Below are 23027 nucleotides of genomic sequence, written 5' to 3' on the forward strand. Positions count from 1 at the left end.
GTAAATACAATTTCCCATCGGATCTGTCAACATATATTACCAAGTTGCTGGTGCATGAGCCACAGGATTTTTGTCAATACCCCACATTTCTTGTAACACAGATCCTATCTCGATTTTAACGTCGGTAACCTACAACCAGCCAACTACCTACCACTTCGCCCTCTATGGGGTATATCTTTCTTTCTTTTTTTTTTTTTTTAATTTTTTTTTTTAAGATTTTATTTATTTATTTGACAGATAGAGATCACAAGTAGGCAGAGAGGCAGGCAGAGAGAGAGGAAGGGAAGCAGGCTCCCTGCTGAGCAGAGAGCCCGATGTGGGGCTCGATCCCAGGACCCTGGGACCCTGGGACCATGACCTGAGCCGAAGGCAGGGGCTCCAACCCCCTGAGCCACCCAGGCACCCCGGGGTATATCTTTCTTTATAGCTTTGCTCATTCTTAACCCCTTATTATTCCTGATGTGTGCCCCCTCATGGCTTCCCTTTGTGCCTTTTTTCAAGTTTCTGATCCTGCTACCAACTGTACAAGTGTCTAGATCTCACAGCGTAAATTCCTGAGTGACACAGATTGTTGTTGAAACTGCCAATTGGTACAACTTAGGAGTAATTTGGCATCATTTAGCCAAACAGCAGAAACATCACCTTTGACCCAGTAATTCTAATTCCACTCTAGGAATTTATCCTACAGACCTACTGCACATTTGCATAAGGAAGTGGGGCCTCTGTACCCCACCTGGCCACAAGCCAGGCCACCTACCCTCAGTCAGTCAGGGGCTTCTCACCCCGTCTGCAGGAGGCCAAGTCCCTCCCGTGGGACTCGGGCTCAGTCAGAGGCCTGTTCACACCTCACTTCACACTTGGGTCGGTTGGAAGCAGGTGGGGAAGCCTTCCCAGCCTTAGCGTCACACAGGCATAACCGCAACACTGGCCCAAGCCGGCTGCAACTTGATTTTCTCTCTCTCTTTTTCTACTCCCCGGGAAGGGAGGGCGGGCGGCCGGGTCAGGGAGGGCTCAGGAGGGGCGGGGCCGGTCGGGGGGCGGGGCTCGGGGCGGGAAGGGGCGGGGCCGGCGGGGTGATGGCTCCGGTTGTCGCCGCCGCTGCCGCTGCCGCCGCCGCCACCGTCGCCTCCGCAGCGGGAGCCGAAGTCGCCGCCGCTGCCGCCGCCGCCCGGGTCGCCGGCGGCCCGCGCGCTCCCTCGGCTAGGGCCCGTAGCCATGGAGGACTTCATCGTGATCTCGGACGACAGCGGCTCCGAGAGTTCCGGGGGGGCCCGCTCAGGCAGGGCACGGAGGCTCCGCCGGGCCCTGTCCCGGACCCCCGGCGCGCTGCCCCGCCGGACAGTGGTGAGTGAGCTAGCCGCCGCTCGCCAAGCCCCACCGCGGGGGGGGGGGGGGGGCCGCCCCCCACCCCGGCTTGGCCCGTTGTCCCCTGCGCCGCCGCCTCCCGCCTCTTGGTGCCTCACAGCTGCAGCCGGTTCCCGCCTCCCCGCCCGCCGGCCTCTCCCGCCCGGAGGAGCGCGGCGGGCCAGGGCCGCGGCCGCCGGGCCTCCCGGGCTCCCAGCTCCAGCCGCAGCGGGCCGGGGCTGGCGACGGCGGCCGAGCACATGGACCGCGTCTGGCGCGCCTGCGGCGGCGGGTGCGGGAACCCGCTGCAGGAGGCTGCCTCAGGCCCGGCCGCGGGCTTCCCCAGACAGAGGGTGGGGGGCGGGGGGCTGAGGGGACGCGGTCCTGGGGGCTGTTCCGGATCTCGAGGCAGGGCCACGGGAGCGTGTAATTGTTGGGCCTGTTGTGAGTACAGATGTGTGCAGGGAGGTAACCGGAGACTGGGCTGGGAGAGAGGGAAGCGCGGGCCTGAGCCTGAGCCAGATGGTGGCCGCGCTCCAGGGCCTGGCAGCTGAGCGAGGGGCCGGATTTTGGAGCTGTGCAAGAGGGCGATTCATTTCGCTTAGCAAACATTTACCAATCTCTAAAGGAATAGGGAGGGAAATATCTTGCACTGTTTCTTTTTCCCTCGAGCCCCTTAGTCTTTGTCCTTCTTCCTGAGACGATGAATGAAATATCTATGGTCCGTGCCTTTCTCGAATCCTCCACAGATATTTACTGAACCCCTAATGTGGGCTCGATGTGCTAGGCGCTGGGGATACAAAGGAGAACACAACATCCGTGGTCCCTCTCATGGAAGGTGATAGATTCAACAAGTAACTATTGAGTATTCAAGGAATGGGAGGTGGACAGGCTTTCTGTCAGAAGACTCTCAACCTCAGATTTAAGTGGTCTTCCCAGCCTCCTATGGCCACGCCCCAGAAATAAAAGAATTCTGACGCTGCTGTTATTTGTACAGATCTGTAACCAAGAGTTTAAGGAAGACATCTTTCTTCATATGTAAATACTCCTTCAAGCCAAATCTCCTAGCTTCTGCTCCTCCAATCCCAACTAGTTTGCAGTCCGTAAGTCTCCACTGCGAGCCCCTTCTGTGTCCCAGGTATAATGCTACGCGCTAGGTGGTCATTACAAAATGAAGGCCATACAAAAGCAATTAACTTAGAGTGCTGTGTAGCCAGGGCTCAAGTATGAAGGATTTCTCAGTAAATCTCAGGTAAGAATTTAGATGAGATGGACAGACAAGATTTTCAAAGTCGAAGTGAGCCAACTTGGTAAGTTAATGGTGGCGTGTAGGACATGATAGAGCCACAGTAAATGTTTGTTGGATGGAAGAACGGTTGAAGGAAGAGAGGAGAGAGAACACGTTTGATTAAGTGAGAGCAAGTACAAGGGTAGGAGCAGGCTTGAGGTAAAAGGGATGCTGCATTCATTTTGGACCTCAGAGGAGGAGACTCTGGAAATCTCGAGGAAGATCAGGACTGGAGAGATTTGGTAATCATCCAGATAGAAAAGACCACTGAGGGCCGAATTGTGACTGAGATCAGCAAGGAAGAGACTAAAGGGAGAAAAAAAGGTGGGGAGGAAAAAATACTGCAGAGTAACTTAAAACTGCCTTTCCTCCTAGTTATTCCTCTTTCCTATTGCTCCTTCTCTCAATCCCCCTTTACACTTTGTCAGTCTACCAACTCCTTTTCCTCCCAGGTACTGTCCAGCTTCCCTCGTCGTTGCCCAGCTCCCTTTAAGTGCATAGATGTCATCCTTATCCCATTCTGTGGTGTCTCTTGTGGCCCTTCATACACACATACGTGGGTACACTCTCAAACTGCTCCCCTCCCCGTAACTACCCAACCAAGCATTTTGACCTTGAGCCTTTTGAATAGTACCCACTGTAAATCTTGCTTCTCCATATATTTACTCCAATTTTCTTAAAAACACCAGGCTCGTTCTCCTTTTATTGTTCTTGCAAATTAAATAGGGCAGTGGGATAGCCAGGTAAACGATCAGAGGCATTAAGAGACTTGCAAGGTTAAAGCCTAAAGCTCCTTTGTCTAACTTTTCCCTGAAGGCCTAGAGGTCAGATAGACCTCCTCTTCTTCTTTTTAAAGATTTTATTTATTTATTTATTTATTTATTTGACAGAGAGACAGCAAGAAAGGGAATAAATACAAGCAGGGGGAGTGGGGGAGAGAGGAGCAGGCTTCCCTGGGATCATGACCTGAGCTGAAGGCAGACCCTTAACCACTGAGCCACCCAGGTGCCCCCAGAGAGACCTCTTCAAATCAAGGTCTTCCACATAGCAGCTGGGAGAACTTTGACAAGTTCTGTCGCCTCTCTCAGCTTTTGCACTTGAGAATGTTGATACCTGGCAGGACCATTAGAAGGTTTTCAATGAGGTAATGCAAGGAAAATGCCTAGTTATCAATGGTAGCTTTTGCTACACTTTGTGTTATTTCTCAATCAAGCCTGACCTTCTCAAGCTTGGCAGGCAATGAAATAAACAAGTTTTATTTTATTTCTTTTTTACAAATATTGATGGAGAAAACAACTTGCTTAAACTCAGGAAATCAGAAAATCATCTCCAATACTGTAGTTAACATTTCTGAACCCATGGTTTTATTTTTTTATTTATTTTTATTTTTATTCATTTGACAGAGAGCAAGAGAGAGAGAGATCGCAAGTAGGCAGAGAGAGAGGGAAGCAGGCTCACCGCGGAGCAGAGAGCCCGATGCGGGGCTCGATCCCAGGACCCTGAGATCATGAGCTGAGGCAGAGGCTTAACCCATTGAGCCACCCAGGTGCCCCTGAACCCATGGTTTTAAACCTGGGCTCTAGTCTTCATTAAGTTTATGAAGTGTGTCTGTGTTTACCACAATACTTAATTGCTTTTTGTTTCCCACCTAAAAAGCAGAACATAGGTAATTTTTATTGACCTAATTATGAAAAGTTTAGAGTAGAAGAAAATTAAAATTGCCATTACTCTCACCATCCAAAAGATCACCAGTGTTGACATTTTGAAGTTTGTCTGTCCAAACATACCTGTAAGTGCCTGTGTACATTTCATACATAATGCCATGTATCTTCCCCATACATTGTTTTTGCAAAAATGAAATTTTGCTCTACATGTGGGGTTTTCTTTTAAGATTTTATTTGCATAGTTTTACAGAGAAAGAGCAGGGGAAGGAGAAGAGGGAGAGGGAGAGCATTGCAAGCAGACTCCACTTGGAACGAAGAGCCCAACACAGGGCTCCATCTCAGGACACTGAGACCATGACCTGAGCCATAACCAAGAGATGGATGCTTATCCAACTGAGCCACCCCGGTGCTGCTACCTGTGGGGTTGTTTAGCTTGCCTTTTAATATACTTTTTATCTCTTGCTGCACCAATACATAACATGCCTCCCCAATATATTTTTTTTAACAAGGAGGAACCTTTTTATGAAGATTTATTTATTTGAGAGCGAAAGAGAACATGAGCGGGGGCAGGGGGAGGAGCAGAGGGGCAAGTAGTCTCTCTGCTGAGCAGGGAGCCCAATAGAGGCTTGATCCCAGGACCCTGAGATCATGACCTGAGCCATCCAGGTGCCCCTCCTCTGAAATATTTTTAATGTATTTCATTGTACAGATTTATAATTATATTTATAACCTCCTATTAAAGGATATCATGCTGACATTTCTAAATTTTCTGTGTCATAAACAACACAGTATAAAGTCCCTCATAAGTAATCTTTGTACCCTTGTTCATTTGCTTGTTGAGGATAAGTTCCTCTTAGAAGTGAAAGTGTGAAGTCAAGAGGTATGCCCCCTTTGAGAGCTTTTGATACACATTGCCAAATTTCCTACAGAAATTATGCACCAATTATATTCTCACCATACCCTTTTCTCTACTATCTAGTCACCCCAGATATTGTCAATTTTTTGGGTAAATATTTACTGAACACTTATTATATGCCAGGCACTTGTAGGTGCTAAGAATACAGATGTGAATAAAACCAAGTCCCTGGCCTTGTGGAGGTTCTGTTTTAGTCAGGGGAAGACAAACAATAAATAATCACATAAATGTAATTTCAGACAATATGCAAAGCATTAGAAAGGAAAATAGGCATTTTTGTTCTTTTAATCTTTGCTGATATGATAGCCAAATTCTTTGAGCTGTTACGGTTTTAATTTTTCTCTTTGGTTGTAAGTCATTCTTTCAGTAAATACTTACTGAGCACATGCTCTGACCCTGGGGACCAGAGGTAAACAAGGTAACAAGGGACCTACATTCTAGTGGGGAAATATAAGTAATAAACAACTATTAAATAAGTGAACAATGTAATAGTAACTTGGGTGGGGTTGGGAACATTTTGATGTGTTTTCAAAGAAGACCTCTCTCTGAAGAGTTAATATTTGATCTGAGAACAAAATGACAGAACAGATTTGTTATGAGAAGTTCTAAGGGAATAAGGTAGCAGGAAAGGGGGTGCCTGGGTGGCTCAGTGGGTTAAAGCCTCTGCCTTCGGCTCAAGTCATTGTCCCAGGGTCCTGGGATCGAGCCCCACATTGGGCTCTCTGCTCGACGGGGAGCCTGCTTCCTCCTCTCTCTCTGTCTCCTCTGCCTACTTGTAATCTCTGTCTGTCAAATAAATAAATAAAAATATTAAAAAAAAAAAAGGTAGCAGGAAAAGGTGCAGCTAAAGCAAAGACTTGGAAGTAGAAATGACATGACCAGTTGGAGGAATCAGAAGACCAGTGGGGCTTGAATGTAATGGTTGCACAACAGAGTCCGAAGAGATGAGAAATAGGTGGACTAGGTCATTTGGGGTCATGTAGACCACAATAAGGAATTCAAATTTTATCCTTATATAATAAGAAGTCTTTGAAGGGTTTCAAGGCACTAGAATGACATGATCTGATTTGTATTTTTAAAAGGTGACTTTAGCTACTGTGAGAAGATAGGACTGTAAGGTAAGGTGATCATATCATGTAGTATTCAAATGGGAATCATTTTGAAAATGAAGCGGGTGCTGACTGGAGGGAATGTCAAGCAACAGGTAAAAACTGGAACTTCCCCAAACAAACCAGAAGTATAATCATGTTCCTGTAAGTGGACCAAAGTGGAATCAGCGAAATCATTTTTTGAGGTTGCTATAATAGTCCAGACCAAAAATAATTGTAGCTTGGAATAGAGTGGGCTGGGTTACTGGAAGTATTTAGTAGATATTTAGGAAGTAAAATCAAGTCCTGAGAACTTGGATGGGGATAGTGAGGGAAAGGGAGGAATCAAGAATGATGCCCTGGTTTTGGCCTGAGCCACTGGATGCATGTTGTTGTCATTAACGGAAATGAAGAAGACTTGAGGAACAGGATTGGAAGATAGATTCAAGAGTTCTGTTTTAAAGGTGTTATAAGTTAAGATGCTTACGGAATAGCCAGCTGGAGATGCAAGGTATATTGTTTGTACTGAGTTTGGAGACCAGGGGAGAAGTTCTGACTTGGGACACAATTTGGTGTCATTGGCACATAGACTGTAATAGAATCATTGATCTGGGTGAGATCATCTAGGCTAAGAATCTATAAGAGGAAGAGCATCCTAGACCCAGTGGTAGGACACACCACAGTGTCTGCCTCAGGTGAAGGCAAGGAAAGGAGGAGCAGCTAGTGAGGTCGGAGATCAGAGAGTGTGCTCAGCACGTAGTAGAGCTGCATAGTTCTATTGCCAATAGACATGTTGGATATACACACACACACACACACATACATGGCAGTGGAGATGGTGTGTGCATGTGAAAATTACCTGCTGTCTTATTGGGGTGTTATTTATACATTTTCCTTACATATTAAAGACTTTTTATGGGTTAACTTGGGTCCTCCAAAAAGATAATGTTGAAGTTCTAACCACCACTACAGAAATGTAACCTTATTTGGAAATGGGGTAGTTGCAGATGTTATAATTCAAGATGAGATCATACAGTGTAGGGTGGACCCTTAATCCAATATGACTGCTGCCCTTATGAGAAGACATGAAGATAGGGGAAGAACACCACGTGACAGCTCCCCCCCCCCCCCGCAACTTTTGACTTCTTTTTGGTTCTTTTCAGAAGTTTTTTTTTTTTTTTTTTAGGGCTTTATTTATTTATTTGTGGGGAGAGAGAGCACAAGCAGGGAGAGTGGCAGGTAGAGGGAGAAGCAGGCTCCCCGCTGAGCAAGGAGCCCAATACACAACTAGATCCGAGGACCCTGGGATCATGACCTGAGCCAAAGGCAGATGCTTAACCAACAGAGCCACACCTAGGCATCCCTTTATAGAAGTTTTAAGTTCTTATGTAGTCAGTTTTATCACTTTTTTCCTTGGAAGGGCTTTTTTCTTAAGATTATAAAGGTATTTTTACATTTAATTTATTAATCCACCTGGAATTAGTTTCAAAAAAGAGAACAGTAATCTAATAGTTTTCTTTCCAGATGGTTAGCTATTTGTCCCAACATTGTTTATTGGATTTTTTACTCTGTCTACTCAGTGGTTTGAAATAATACCTTTATCAAATGGTAAATTTTTATATATTTTATATCTATTTTTGGACCTTCTCTTCTGGCCTTGGTACATGCTACTTTATTTTTTTAATATTATTTATTTATTTATTTGGCAGAGGGAGAGGGAATATAAGCAGGGGGAGTGTTAGAGGGAGAAGCAGGCTTCCTGCTGAGCAGAGAGCCCAATGTGGGGCTCAATGTGAGGCTCCATCCCAGGATCCTGGGATCATGACCTGAGCTGAAGACAGACACTTAACAACTGAGCCACCCAGGTGCCCCAGTGCTGCTTTAATAATAAGCAGAAGAGGGACTTAGAAAACCTGGCTAGCTCAGTGAACAGAGCACATGACTCCTGATCTCAGGGTTAATAGTAATAATAATAATGATAATAATAAATAGAAAAAACTCTTCATTGTTCTTTTTAGAATTTTTTTGACTAGTTTTTATATATTTACTCTGCCAGATAATTTTAAAGTCCTTTTGTCAACTTCCAAACAATTTCTACTTCTAAAATTGGGATTACACTAAATTGAGAAATCCATAGTTTGTGGTGTTTTACTTAATGAAGTTTTACACTTTTATGTATGTATTTGTGCATCTTTTATCTTTTTTGTTTGTTTGTTTTATGTTTAGAGAGATTTTTGTTGTCCCGAGATTACTTTCCTTTTATTTCCTTATTATTGTTCCTTTACCATCTCATTCTTAACATTTAGGTCTTTAATTCATCTGAAATGTTTTAGATGGTGTGAAGTATACTCACCATTTTCCACATACTGTATTACCATATTTCTAAGATAGCACCAAATCTAAGATTTGCTGTCAACTTAAGATAAACAGCTTTTCAGGAAAAAAGAAACTAACACATGAAATGTGAGAGCAACTCTTAGATGTAGCCTGATTCTAGATGTAGGGGGAAACATTCTAGATGTTAGAGTTTATAATATATGATGTTAATCAATTGTCTGAGAATAATTTCTCAAATAATTATCTTTTCTCCACTTATTTGAAACACATATTTTTAAAAGATTTATTTAGGGGCGACTGGGTGGCTCAGTCGTTAAATGCCTGCCTTCGGCTCCAGTCATGATAACAGCATCCTGGGGTCGAGCCCCTAGTCAGGCTCCCTGCTCAACAGGAAGCCTGCTTCTCCCTCTCCCATCCCCGTTCTTGTGTTCCCTCTCTTGCTGTCTCTCTCTGTCAAGTAAATAAATAAAATCTTTTTTTTTTAATGATTTATTTATTTATTTTAGGGAGAGTGAGTATGTGAGCGAGCAGGGGGTGGAGTAAGTGGGGTAGGGTAGAAGGATAGAGAGAATCCTGAAGCCGACTCCATGCTGAGCCTGGAGCCCAACTCAGGGCTCATCCCAGGACCCTGAGATCATGACCTTAAATCAAAACCAAAAGTCAGCCGCTCAACCAACTGCACCACCCAGGCAAACCCTGAAACACATTTTTAACACCAAATTATTTTACACACTTGTGTCTGTTTCTTGGGGTTTTTTTGTGTATGTTTCATTGATTTGTCTATTCTCAGTGACAGAATTTTAATGTTTTATTTTTGTAGTTTGATAATATTTTTTGTTATCTAATAGAGCAATTACCTCTCCCTATTTTTTTACCCAAAATTTCTTGGTGATTGTGCCCATTTAGTCTTCCAAAAGAATTTCTGAATCAGTTTGTCAAGGATTACATCAGATCAGGGTTTCTTTGGGTCAGATAATTCTTTTCTGTGGGAGGCTGTGCTGTGCACTGTGGAATGTTTAGTAGGAACTTTGGTCTCTGCCCACTAGATGCCAGCCAGCAGCGGCCCTTCTCTCCCCTCACTTGTCACAACCAAAAATGTCTCCGGACACTGCCGAATGTCTCCTGGAGGGCAAAATTGCCACTGGTTCAGAACCACTACATTAGATTCAGAAGTTAATTAAGAAAGAACTAATATTCTTATAATACTGTTTTCCTAATTAGAAACATGGTTTAACTTTTATTTTATGGGGTTTACTTTTTGGCAATCAGTAAAACTTTCTTTGAATCCTGTGCCTTTCTTTTCCTGGAGCTAATGTTTTGATTCTGAATGACTGGTTGCCTCTTAGGGTTGAACATGTTAATCACGGTGAGCCTCACATAGTAAGAATAGCATTTATGCGAGGAAGCATGTTAATTAAGTACTTTGCATGGATTAACTCATGTAATCTTCACTGCAGCCCCAGAAGGTTGATACTGTTGTTACCCCTATTTGATAGATGAAGAATCTGAGGCAGGGTCGACCAGGTGCTAACTGGTAGAGATGGTTTACCACCACTACTCTTAATCTTGAAAATCCCGGGGTGAGCTTGCAAACCTCTTACCAGGTTTCCAAGGGCATATTCTCTGGAGATGCTAGAAATAAATGGATAGTTGAAAAAAGCGAATTACAAAATATAATTCTATTCTTTAAATGTGTCATTTTGTAAGAATAGACCCAATGGGGTTTGTTTGTTTGTTTGTTTTTTAAAGATTTTATTTATTTATTTGACACACAGAGAAAGATCTCAAGTAGGCAGAGAGGCAGGCAGAGAGAGAGGGACGCAGGCTCCATGCTGAGCAGAGAGCCCGACACGGGACTGGATCCCAGGACCCTGAGATCATGACCTAAGCCAAAGGCAGAGGTTTAACCCACTGAGCCACCCAGTTGCCCACCATTGGGGTTTTTTAATCCAAAATTGTTTTTTAAAACTCTATTATCTACTTGAAAAAAATTTTTTTTAAAGATTTCATTTATTTATTTGACAGAGAGAAATCACAAGTAGGCAGAGAGGCAGGCAGAGAGAGAGGAGGAAGCAGGCTCCCCGCTGAGCAGAAAGCCCGATGTGGGGCTTGAACCCAGGACCTGGGATCATGACCTGAGCCGAAGGCAGCGGCTTAACCCACTGAGCCACCCAGGCACCCCTTGAAAATATTTTTTTAAATCGTCATCTTTTTCTCAGTCTCTTCCCCCTAAGTAATAAGTTCACTGTTGGACACATCCATATCCCCAGCAAGTAGCTTAATGCCTTGAACAGAATAGGTGCTCAGTAACTGTTCAAGGAGAAACAGAATTCTTATTACTGGTTTTCTGAGGAATCTTTTTCTCCTGGTAAGTTTTGTTACAATTATATCAAAATAACCTTCTGTAGTGGGAAAGCCAAAGGATAAATATGGAACCTATCCCAGGCTAATTTTTTCCCCAGACTAAGAAAGATTTTTGGAACAAAAAATATGTATATGTCTAGAGTAAAAGGCAAAGTTCACCTACATTTTGAATTTAAAACATCAAAAGCCAAACTAATTCAAATCTTAAATCAGGGTCAGCTCCCACACAAGCCTGAAGATCACTTCCCCCATTCTCCATTAACAGCTTTATTAAGATATAATTCCATACCTTACATAAAAATCACCCATAAAATTCCCTGAGTTGTTTAAGCCTTACCACTGTCTAATTTTAGAACATTTTCCTTACGCCAGAAAGAAACCTTATATTCTCCAATGGGTTCTCTTTTTTTTGTTTGTTTGTTTGAAGGTACTCAATCATATCATTTGAAAAATAAAATTTCCCCATTTTAAATTATAAAAGATTTTTAAAATTTTAAATAGAGGTAAAAAAAATTCAGGGTATCAGAAAAAAACCTCCCCCATCCACTGTTACTCCAGGGATAACTTAACAGTTTTTGTGTATTGTTCCAGAAGATTTCTCTCTGTGTACACAAAAATACATAAATGTCTTTTTTTCCTAATAAAGTTACACTAATTTTTTTTTTACCTCTAAATATATTTTAGGCATTAAAAAATACATAGGTTTTAGCACCTGGGTGGCTCAGTCAGTTAAGCATCTAACTTCAGCTTAGGTCATGATCTCAGGGTCCTACGATAGAGCCCCCTGTTGGGCTCCCTGCTGAGCAAGGAGTCTACTTGTCCCTCTCCCTCTGCCCTTCCCGCTGTTCATGCTCTCTCCCTCTCAAATAAATAAAATCTTTACAAAGGGGGGGGTGCTCCTGGGTTTCTCAGTTGGTTAAGTGGCTGCCTTAGGCACACGTCATGATCTCAGGTTCCTGGGATCCAGCCCCATAACAGGATCCCTGCTCAGCAGGAAGTCTGTTTATCCCTCTCTCTCTCTCTGCCCCCTGCCCTGCTTGCCCTTACTTCTGTCTCTCTCAAATAAACAATTAAAATCTTTAAAAATATGAAGTAAAAGGGACACCTGGGTGACTCAGTTGTTAAACTTCTGCCTTTGGCTCAGGTCATGATCCCAGGGTCCTGGGATTGAGTTCTGCTTTGGGCTCCCTGTTCAGCAGGAACTTGCTTCTCCCTCTGCCTGCAGCTCCCCCTGCTTGTGCTCTCTCTCTTTCTCTGACAAATAAATAAAATCTTTAATAAATAAATTGTAAAAATATTAGTACCTCACTCAGACTACTGCCCATTTTGCTTACAGTGGTATTCCTAGTGTATAATATGATTCTTGACACATAGTATTCATTTAATAAATATTTTATGAGCTTCCTGTTTTCTAATATTCTAAAAAATACCATAATTTATGGGACCAGCCTCTTACTGATTTTAATTTTTTTGCTATTATAGACTATGATGTGATGAGCTCTCTACATGTTTGTAGGACAAGTTCCTTACAGCAGAATTTTGGAGTTAAAGAGTAGTATGTATTTATAATTTTAATGTATACCATTTTTGTGGATATCGTGTCATTCTTTGTGGGATTCTAATATCAGAACCCCACAACTATGTTTGCAGAACTCCCACCTTTAGAGATACAGTCTGTTTCTTTCTAAAGAAGCTGAAATGCCAGATACATTCTTAGGCATCAGTCTCAGACACCAGTCAGACATACTTACTCCAAATTTTAAATTAGAGATTGGTGATGAGAAGAAGCAGAGTCAGTGCACTCCATTTTGGTGAGATGGCATCAGCAATGACATGTAGCAGTTATAAAGGTTCTGGTGGCAGGGTACAACACTGTGCTGCTGGCCATACAAGCTGGGGTGTTTATGCCCAGTGACCGTGATAATGGGGTATTCAGTTGTGCAGCATGGTTCAGAGTACCAGATTTTGGCCATGTAGATTCCAAGCTTAATTTTTAGGCTCTTGTCTGGATTCTAAGTTCTACCCATTATCCTCTAATAAGTTCCTTTTGTGGTTAAATTAGAGGGGTTGTGGGGGGCGATTTGTTTTGTTTTATGCTTGCAGCTAAAATTACTGATTGATACATAGCCATCAAATTACACTTCAAAAAGGTTATAACGCATATTCTTATACAAACTGTATATGAAAATACCTGTTTTCTTATACTGTGGCCAACCTGGATATTCTCAAACTAATTAGATTTGTGCCAAATCTAATAGTCTAACATTTTAATCATCTAGAATGATGCGGAAAAAAAAAACTCTTCTCAATCAAGAGACTGTTCTCTTAATCCTCATATTGATTTCCTAGTTGTTCAAGATATGTTGAAGCCAATCTAGCTGTGTTCAAGGGAGGAGGCAAGCCCAGGGTCCCTTCCACTAATCCGCCATCTTAACTCCTCCCACTCTTAATTGATTTTTTTTTAAAGATTTTATTTATTTATTTGACAGAGAGATCACAAGTAGGCAGAGAGGCAGGCAGAGAGAGAGGGAAGCAGGCTCCCTGCTGAGCAGAGAGCCCAATATGGGGCTTGATCCCAGGATCCTGGGATCATGACCTGAGCCGAAGGCAGAGGCTTTAACCCACTGAGCCACCCAGGCGCCCCTTAATTGATTTTTAGATATTGAACTAGTCTTATGTACTTAGGAAAGACACATGACATATAGGGAAACAATAGTAAGATATTCTAATAACTTCTCACTAGCAAGCCAGGAGAAAATGGAACATCTTTAAAATAAATAAAGAGGGATGTCTGGGTGGCTCAGTCAGTTAAGCATCTGCCTTTAACTCAGGTCACGATCCTGGGGTCCTGGGATCAATTACCACATCAGGCTCCCTGCTCAGAGGGGAGCCTGCTTCTCCCTCTCTTTCTGCTGCTCCCTCTGCTTATTCTCTGTCAAATAAATAAAAATCTTTAAAAATAAAAAGACAAATTTTTAAAAATACATGAAACAGAAGAAAATGAAAACACAACAGTGCAAAACCTTTGGGATGCAGCAAAGGCAGTCATGAGATGGAAGTATATAGCCCTATAGGCTTTCCTCAAGAAGCAAGAAAAGTCACAAGCAGATAGCCTAACCTTACACCTAAAGGACCTGGGAAAGAAACAGCAAATAAAGCCAAAAACCAGAAGAAGGGAAGTAATAAAGATTAGAGCAGAAATAAATGATATAGAAACCAAAAACAAACAAAAACCACAGTAGAACAGATCAACAAAACTAGGAGTTGGTTTTTTGAAAGAATTAATAAAATTGATAAACCCCTAGCCAGACATGTCAAAAAGAAAACAGAAAGGACCCAAATAAATCATGAATGAAAGAGAAGAGATCACAACCAACACCACAGAAATACAAACAATTATAAGGTGATATTATGAGCAATTTTATGCCAATAAATTGGACAATCTGGAAGAAATGGACAAATTCCTAGAAACATATAAACCACTAAACTGAAACAGGAAAAAATAGAAAATTTGAACAGACCCATAACCAGCAAAGAAATTGTGTCGGTAACCAAAAATCACCCAACAAACAAGAGTCTACGGCCAGACAGCTTCCCAGGGGTATTCTACCAAACATTTAAAGAATTAATACCTATTCTTCTAAAACTATTCCTAAAAATGAAGTGGAAGGAAAACTTCCAAATTCATTCCATGAAGAATGGTTCCAAAACCAGACAAAGGCCCTACTAAAAAGGAGAATTAGAGACCAATACCCCTGACAAACTTCAATGCAGAAATTCTCAATAAGATACTAACTAATGAAATCCAAATGTACATTAGAAGAATTATTCACAATCCAGTGTGATTTATTCCTGGACTACAGGGGAGGCTCAGTATCTGCAAATCAATCAAAGTGATATACCACATTAATAAAAGAAAGGATAAGAACAATATGATCCTCTCAGATACAGAAAAAGCATTTGCCAAAATATAACATCCTTTCTTTGTAAAAAACCCTCAAGAGAGTAGGGATAGAAGGAACATAACTTAAACCTTAACATCATAAGGCCACATATGAAAGACTCACAGTGATATCATCCTTAGTGGGGAAAAACTGAGCTTTTCCCCTAAGGTTAGGAACATGACAGAGATGTCTAGTCTCACCACTGTTGTTCAGCATCCTACTGGAAGTCTTAGCTTCAACAGTCAGACAACGAAAATAAATAAAAGGCATCCAGATTGGCAAGGAAGAAGTCAAACTTTCACTCTTTACTGACAACATGATATTCTATGTAGAATATATATATGATATTCTATGTAGAAAACCTGGAATACTCCACCCAAAGATTAATAGAACTGACACATGAATTCAGTAAAATATAAAATAAATATATAGAAATCTGTTGCATTTGTATACATCAATAATGAAGCAACAGAAAGAGAAATTAAGGAATCCATCCCATTTACAATTGCACCAAAACAAGAGAATACCTAGTAATAAACCTAACAAAAGAAGTAAAATTCCTGTACTCTGAAAACCATAGAACACTATGAAAGAAATTGAAGAAGAAGCAAAGAAATAGGAAAACATTCCATAGTCATGTATCAGAAGAAGAAATATTGTTAAAATGTCTATACTACCCAAAGCAATCTATAAATTCAGTGCAATTCTTATCAAAATAGTGCCAGCATTTTTCATGGAGCTAGAATAAACAAGTCTAAAATTGGTATGGAACCACAAAAGACCCCCAAATAGCTAAAGTAATGTTAAAACCAAAGCTGGAGGCATCACAATTCTGAACTTCAAGCTATATTACAAATCTCTAGTCATCAAGACAGAATGGTACCAACACAAAAACAGATACCTAGGTTAATGGAACAGAATAGAGAACCCAGAAATGGACCCATAACTATATGGTCAACTATTCTTTGACAAAGCAAGAAAGAATATCCAAGGGAAAAAAAAGACAGTCTCTTCAACAAATGGTGTTGGGAAAGATGGACAGGAACATGCAGAAGAGTGAAACTGGACTACTTTCTTATGCCATACACAAAAATAAATTCAAAATGGATGAAGACTTAAATGTGAGACAGGAATCCATCAAACTTCTAGAAGAGAACACAGGCAGCAACCTCTTTGACCTCAGCCGTAGCAGCTTCTTACAAGACACGTCTCTGGAGGCAAGGGAAACAAAAGCAAAAATAAACTATTGGGACTTCATCAAGATAAAAAGCTTCTGCACAGAGAAGGAAACAATTAGCAAAACTAAAAGGCAACCTGTGGAATGGGAGAAGATATTTGCAATTGGCATATCAGATAAAGGGCTAAAATCCAAAATCTATAGACTTTATCACACTCAACACCCAAAAAATAAATAATTGAGTTTAAGAAATGTGCAAAAGACATAAAAATAAATGTCATTTTGTATTATAAGATGTATTTCTATCCATCTCTTGTAAGACTATAAGATGTGGTATATGCACTATGGAATATTACTCATCCTTCAAGAAGAATGAATTCTTGCCATTTATAAGGGCATGGATGGAACCAGAGTGTATTATGTTAACTGAGAAAAGTCAGTCGGAGAAAGACATACACCATAGAATTTATCATATGTGGAATTTATGAAGCAAAATAAATTAACATAGGGGAAGGGAATGAAAAATAAGATAAAAACAGAGAGGGAGGCAAACCATAAGAGATTTTTAACTGTAGAGAACAAACCGAGGGTTGCTGGAAGGGAGGTGAGGGGATGATCTAAATGGGTATGGTCATTGAGGAGGGCACTTGTGATGACCACTGGGTATTATATGTAAGTGATGAATCACTAAATTCTACTCCTGAAACTAATACTACATTATATGTTAACTAACTTGAACTTAAATAAAATCTTGAAAGAAAGAAATGGGATAGGGAAGATGGCAGCAGAGTAGGAGGACCCTAGACTCAACTTCATCCCATGAATAAAACTAGATAACTATGAAATGATCCTAAAACCTCAAAAATTGACCTGAAGACTGGCAGAACAATCTCCACAACTAAAATTAGAGAAGGGGCAACAATTGAAGAAGGTAGGAAGTGCAAATACTTGGTTTGGGATAGAAACAGTAGCTGCTATAGTGGGGAGGGAGCCATGGTCACAGAGAAGGGTGAGCAACTGCCTAGGACACAGGAAAGCACACAGGGAAAACGAATCCCATAGTTAGCAATTGACTTAGAAAGTGAGAGGTCCAAATTTCATGAGTTCTTGCAACCAATGGGGCTTAAAGCCTGGGGTTTTAAGGTCAGCAGGTTTGTCTGGGATAGAACCCAGAGGCCATTGCTCTGCTGTTGGAGATAAAGCAGGCAAAAAAACCCACAGACCTACAGCATGAAAACAGCAATCAGAAGAGCACCTGGGGCATGCAGTGGCATGTTATTTGCTCATCTTAGAGTGCATCCCAGAGAGACTGTCAGTGGAGAGACCCCTCCAGAAACAAAGGAATTGGCTGGTACCATTTCCCTCCCCTGCCCCTCAACATAAACACAGAGCCACATGGAAGAACCAGAGCAGTGCCAACACTCACTACGCAACTTGCTTACAACAAGCCCCCCCCCCCACACACACTCCAGTGGAACCACCACTTCCAGTCACACTTTGCTCACTGCCAGCACAGTGGGCTCCCTCCCCAAGAAGACTGGGCCAAACCCCTCTTTACACTGTGTCTCCCAACTCAGAAGTTTTGCAGAGCCTCAGTTTTGGTGCCAGTGGTGACAGGTCTTATCTCACAAACAGACCACAGAGCACACCTAGCTAAAATGAGCCATATTGAGGCCACGGACAAAACATTGCCCACAACAGGCAAAGAGAGCCTCTGCAGATGACTGGCCTGAAGGATAAAGTGGCCAGATAAAACAGCAGAGCATATACAGCACATGGTAAAGACAACCCCAGAAACCCGAGGCCCTGGGACAGGGCACGCTACATGGCAGGACACTATAGCACCTCTTCTTCATAAGGCCATTATCTTCAGGAGACATAGGTCCTCACGGGAGCTATAACTGCCTTACCTAACACACAGGTTAGGTAAGACTAGGCACAGAGACTTAGACAAAATGAGAAGACATTCATCCCAAATGAAAGAACAGAACAAGGACAAGGCCATTGCCAAAGTTCTAAGTGAAACAGATAAAATCAACATGCCTGATAGAGAATTTAAAGTAATGATCATAACAATACTCACTGTACTTGAGGAGATTGGAAGACATGACTGAGACCCTTAACACAGAGATAAGGAATAACATAGCAGAGATAAAAGGCTCAATAAATGAAATGAGAAACACCCTTGATGGAATGAGCAGCAGGCTGGAAGAAGCAGAGGAAAGAATTAATGACCTAGAAGATAGAGTGATGGAAAGTAATCAAGCTGAACAAAAGAGAGGAAAAAAAGAATTATGCAAAACGAGAACAGACTTAGGGAACTCAGTGACTTCATCAAACATAATAACATGTTATAGCAGTCCCTGAAGAAGAGAGATGGAAAAGGGACAGAAAATTTTTTGAAGAAATAATAGCTGAAAGCTATCCTAATCTGAGAAGGGAAACAGATATCCAGATCCAGGAGGCATAGAGAACACCCAACAGGATCGACAAAAGCAGATCCAAAGCAAGACATACTGTAATTAAATTGGCGAAATATAGTGATAAAAAATTTTAAAAGCAGTGAGACAAAAGAAGACAGTAACTTACAAGGGAAAAATCCGTAAGGCTAGTAGGGGAATTTTTAGCAGAAACTTTCCAAGCCAGTAAGGTGTGGCATGATACTATTTAAAGTACTGAATGGGATAAATGTGTGGTCAAGAATACTCTACCCAGAAAGGCTATCAATCAGAATAGAAGGAGAGATCAATCATTCCCAGACAAATAACAATTAAAGGAATTCATGACCACTAAGCCAGGCCTGCAAGAAATATTAAAGGAGACTCTGAGTAGAAAGTAAGTCCCAAAAATGACAGTGTAAAGGTAGGAAACATGAAAGCAGTAAAAATGAACATTTCTGTAAAAAAATCACGTAACTCACCCAACATAGGAGCACCCAGATACATAAAACAGTAAGTAACAGATGTAAAGGAACTAATAATAATATAATAATAGTAGGGGATTTTAATACCCCACTTAGATCATTAGGCAGATCATCTAGACAGAAAATCAACAAGGAAATAATGGCTTTGAATGACATACTGGAACAGATGGATTTAACAGGTATATTCAGAACATTCCATCCTAAAACAGCAGAATACACATTCTTTTCAAGTGCACACAAAACATTCTCCAGAATAGATCACATATTAGCCCACAAAACAAACCTCAGCAAATTCAAAAAGTTGAAGTTATACCATGCATCTTTTCTCACCACAACACTATGAAACTAGGAGTCACCCACAAGAAAAAAGTCTGGAAAGACCACAAATACATGGAGGTTAAACAACATGCTACTAAACAATGAATGGGTTAACCAGGAAGTCAAAGGAGAAATAAAAAATTACATGGAAACAAGTGAAAGTGAAAACACAGTGGTCCAAAACCTCTGGGATGTTGCAAAAGTGGCTCTAAGAGGGAATTAGCAATACATGACTACATCAAGAAGCAAGGAAAAAAATGAAATAAATAACCCAACTTTATACTATGGGAGCTAGAAAAAGAACAAACAAAATCCAAAACCAGCAGAAGGAAGAAAACAAAGGTTAGAGCAGAAATAAGTGATGCAGAAACTAAAAACAAAACACAATACAACCAGTAGAACAGATCAGTGAAACCAGGAGCTGGTTCTTTGAAAAAAATCAATAAAATTGATAGAACTCTAGTGCCAGCTTATCAAGAAGAGAAGAGAAATCACTCAAACAAAATCGTAAATTAGAAGTAACACTGCAGAAATAAAATTACAAGAGAATATTATGAAAAACTATATGCCAACGAATTAGACAACTTAGAAGAAATGGATAAATTCCTAGAAACCTATAACGTATATGCAAAACCCAAAACTAAAGCAGAAAGAAATAGAAAACTTGAGCAGACTTGATAACCAGCAAAGAAGTTGAATCAATAAACAAAAAACTCCTAAAAAACAAAAACAAAAGTTTAGGACCAGGTGGCTTCACTTCAGATGCCAGTTGTGAGTAGTTGGGCCCTCGTTCCCACCATTCTGTCCAACTTGGCTATAAATTGGGGGTTCCCATGACTCCTTTCCTTAGTTTTGATAATAGCGGCTCACAGAACTCAGGGAAACACTTTACTCACTATTACCACTTTATTACAAAGGATGCAAATGAACAGCCAGATGAAGAGGGACATAGGGCAAGGTCCAGAAGGGTGCTGAGTGCAGGAGCTTCTGTCCTCCTGGAGTTTGGGGTACACTTCCCTACTGGTACATAGATGCATCCACCAATCTGGAAACTCTCAAAACTGTTGTTTCGGATTTTTATGAATACTCCATGACATGCATCAGATTGATTAAAATCATTAGCTGTTGGTGATTACCTCAGTCTCCACCTCCTCTCCCCTTCTCAGAGATTGGAGTGGTCCTGAAAATTCTAATCCTCTAAACACATGGTTAGTTCCTGTAACAACCAGCCCCAATCCTGAAGCTATAGAGGGGCTTTCAGTCATCAGTCATTAGCAAACTGAGGTATGGTTGAAAGGGGCTTATCAATAACAAAAGACCCTCCTCTTTTACTCAGCAAATTATGTTTACTGGAGTTTTGCTTGGAGCCAAGGATGAAGACCAAGACAGTAGTCCCCTCTTAATCTGTGGTTTCAATTTCCAGGGTTTCAGTGACCCAGTCAACTGCCATTTCTAAGCAGATGACCCACTTCTGACATATCATTAGAAGGATGATAGTAGCCTAACATTCCCATCACAATGCCTATGTTTGTCACTCACCTCACTTCATCTTCATACAGGCATTTTATCCTGTCACGCCATCACAAGAAGGATGAGGATAGTACAAGAAGATATTTTGAGAGAGAAACCACATTCACATAACTTTTATTACAACATATTGTTATAATTTTTTTCATTTTATTGTTATGATTGTTGATCTCTTACTTTACCTAATTTATAAATTAAATTTTATCTTAGGTATGTATGTATAGAAAAAACAGTATGTATAGGCTTCAGTACCATCTGTGGTCTTAAACATTCACTGGGGGTCTTGGAATGTATCCCCTGCAGTCCAGTATCACAGAATCATGTTGTACGTTATTCTCTTTTGTTTTTCTTTTGGCCTCAATATTAAGCTTATAAAGTTAATCAGTGTTATTGCATGTGACTTTAATTATTTTCTTCTCTACATAGTATTCCCAAATCAGGCTACCAAGAACCTTCTAGTTTGTGGCTTGTTTTACAACTTCATGGTGCTTTTGATAAATAGAAATTCCTAATTTTAATGTAGCTACTTATTCTTTTATGGTACTACTTTGTATTTTAAGAAATTCTTCCTTACACAAAGATTATAAAGATACTCTCTCAGATTTTTTTCTAAAAATTTTTTAGTTGGGTCTTTTTTATTTTAAGTCTTTAAATCTGAAACTGATTTATGATTTTGGCATGAAGTCAAGATCTTATTTCATTTTTTCCCCAAATGCATAACCAGTACCATTAATGGAAAGTTCCATCTTTTCTTCCTAATCTTTAATACCACCTCTGACATAAATCAAATTTTCTTATATGTATGGCTCTATTTGTGAACTTGCTCTTCTGTGCCATTTATCTGTTTGACTGTCTAGTGCCACTACCACACTGTCGTCTTCAGAAATGTCTTAGCTATATTTGGTCTTTTGTTTTTCCATTCAAATTTTGAGTTAATTTCTCAAGTTCCTCAATAAAACCTATTTGGACTTTGAAATTGTATTGAATTCATACATCAATTTGGAGAGAATTGGAATATTTATGACACTGAGTCTTCTAATTCATGAACAATGGTATATACTTTTATTTAGGCCTACTTTAGTGTTCTTCAGTACATTTCTGTAATACTTTTTCACACAGGTCCTACACATCTCTTCTTAAGTTTATTCCCAAGTACTGTGTGTGTCAGGATAAGCTAGGTTATACTGTGGCTTAAAACAAGGTTTATTTTCATTTACATTACCACATGTCCTTTACACGTTGGTTAGAGGAAGAAGTATGTCTGCATATCATAGTCATGTGGGGACACAGGCTGACAGAGCTGCCACTATCTTAAACAAGGGCATGAGACCTATCAGAGGGAAAAGAAGGCTTTGCTGTGTCTGCATCCAGAAATTAAAAAGCTGAGGCCAGAAGTAGTACATGTTACTTGAACTCATAATTTATTGGGCAGAATTAATCACATAACCCCACCTAATCATAGGATTCAGGAAGTACAGTCTAACATGTACCATTAAGGAAATAACTGGAAATGTTTGGCAACCCACAAAAATAACTGCCACATGTAGTGTGTGTGTGTGTGTGTATATGTACCCATGTACATGCATGCGTGTGTATACATAGATGTATATACATAAACACTCAAAAATATATATAGTGTACATATTGGGGCACCTGGGTGGCTCAGTGGGTTAAGCAACTGACTCTTGATTTTGCCTCAGGTGGTCTCAGGGTTGTGAGATCACGTTCCAGGTAGGCTCCATGCTTCTCATGGAGTCTGCTTAAAATTCTCTGTCCCTCTGCCCCTCCCTCCCTCTCTCTCTCTCTCTCTCTCTCAAACAAATAAATCTTTTAAAAAGAAGCAAACATATGGAATGCCTGGATGGGTCAGTCAGTTAAAGTGTCTGTCTTCGACTCAGATCTTGATCTCAGAGTTCTGGGATCAAGTCTCACATTGGGCTCCCTGCTCGGAGGGGAGCCTGATTTTCCCTCTGCCTGCTGCTCCTCCTGTTGGACTCATTAACTCTCTAGCAAATGAATAAATACATAAGAATCTTTTTAAAAACACATGTATGCATGTATATGAAGATTTTTGTATTGTTGCTGTGTGGATTGCCTAGAATTTTGCCCTAGAGGATGCAATTCATATAGAATATAG

At 41.0% G+C, this 23027-nt stretch overlaps 1 protein-coding gene across 1 annotated transcript in view; it reads left to right on the plus strand.

The window, feature by feature from the left end:
- The first annotated feature begins 1069 nt into the window (after positions 1–1069).
- SIMC1 (SUMO interacting motifs containing 1) overlaps positions 1070–23027 on the plus strand; it is a 71049-nt gene continuing 49091 nt past the window's right edge. The window contains exon 1 of the mRNA XM_047729138.1: positions 1070–1344. Within this exon, the coding sequence (XP_047585094.1) occupies positions 1216–1344 (129 nt within the window). The 5' untranslated portion in view covers positions 1070–1215. The remainder of the gene's footprint in view (positions 1345–23027) is intronic.

Source organism: Lutra lutra, chromosome 5 (assembly GCF_902655055.1).
Source record: "Lutra lutra chromosome 5, mLutLut1.2, whole genome shotgun sequence".
Classification (NCBI taxonomy): Eukaryota; Metazoa; Chordata; class Mammalia; order Carnivora; family Mustelidae; genus Lutra; species Lutra lutra.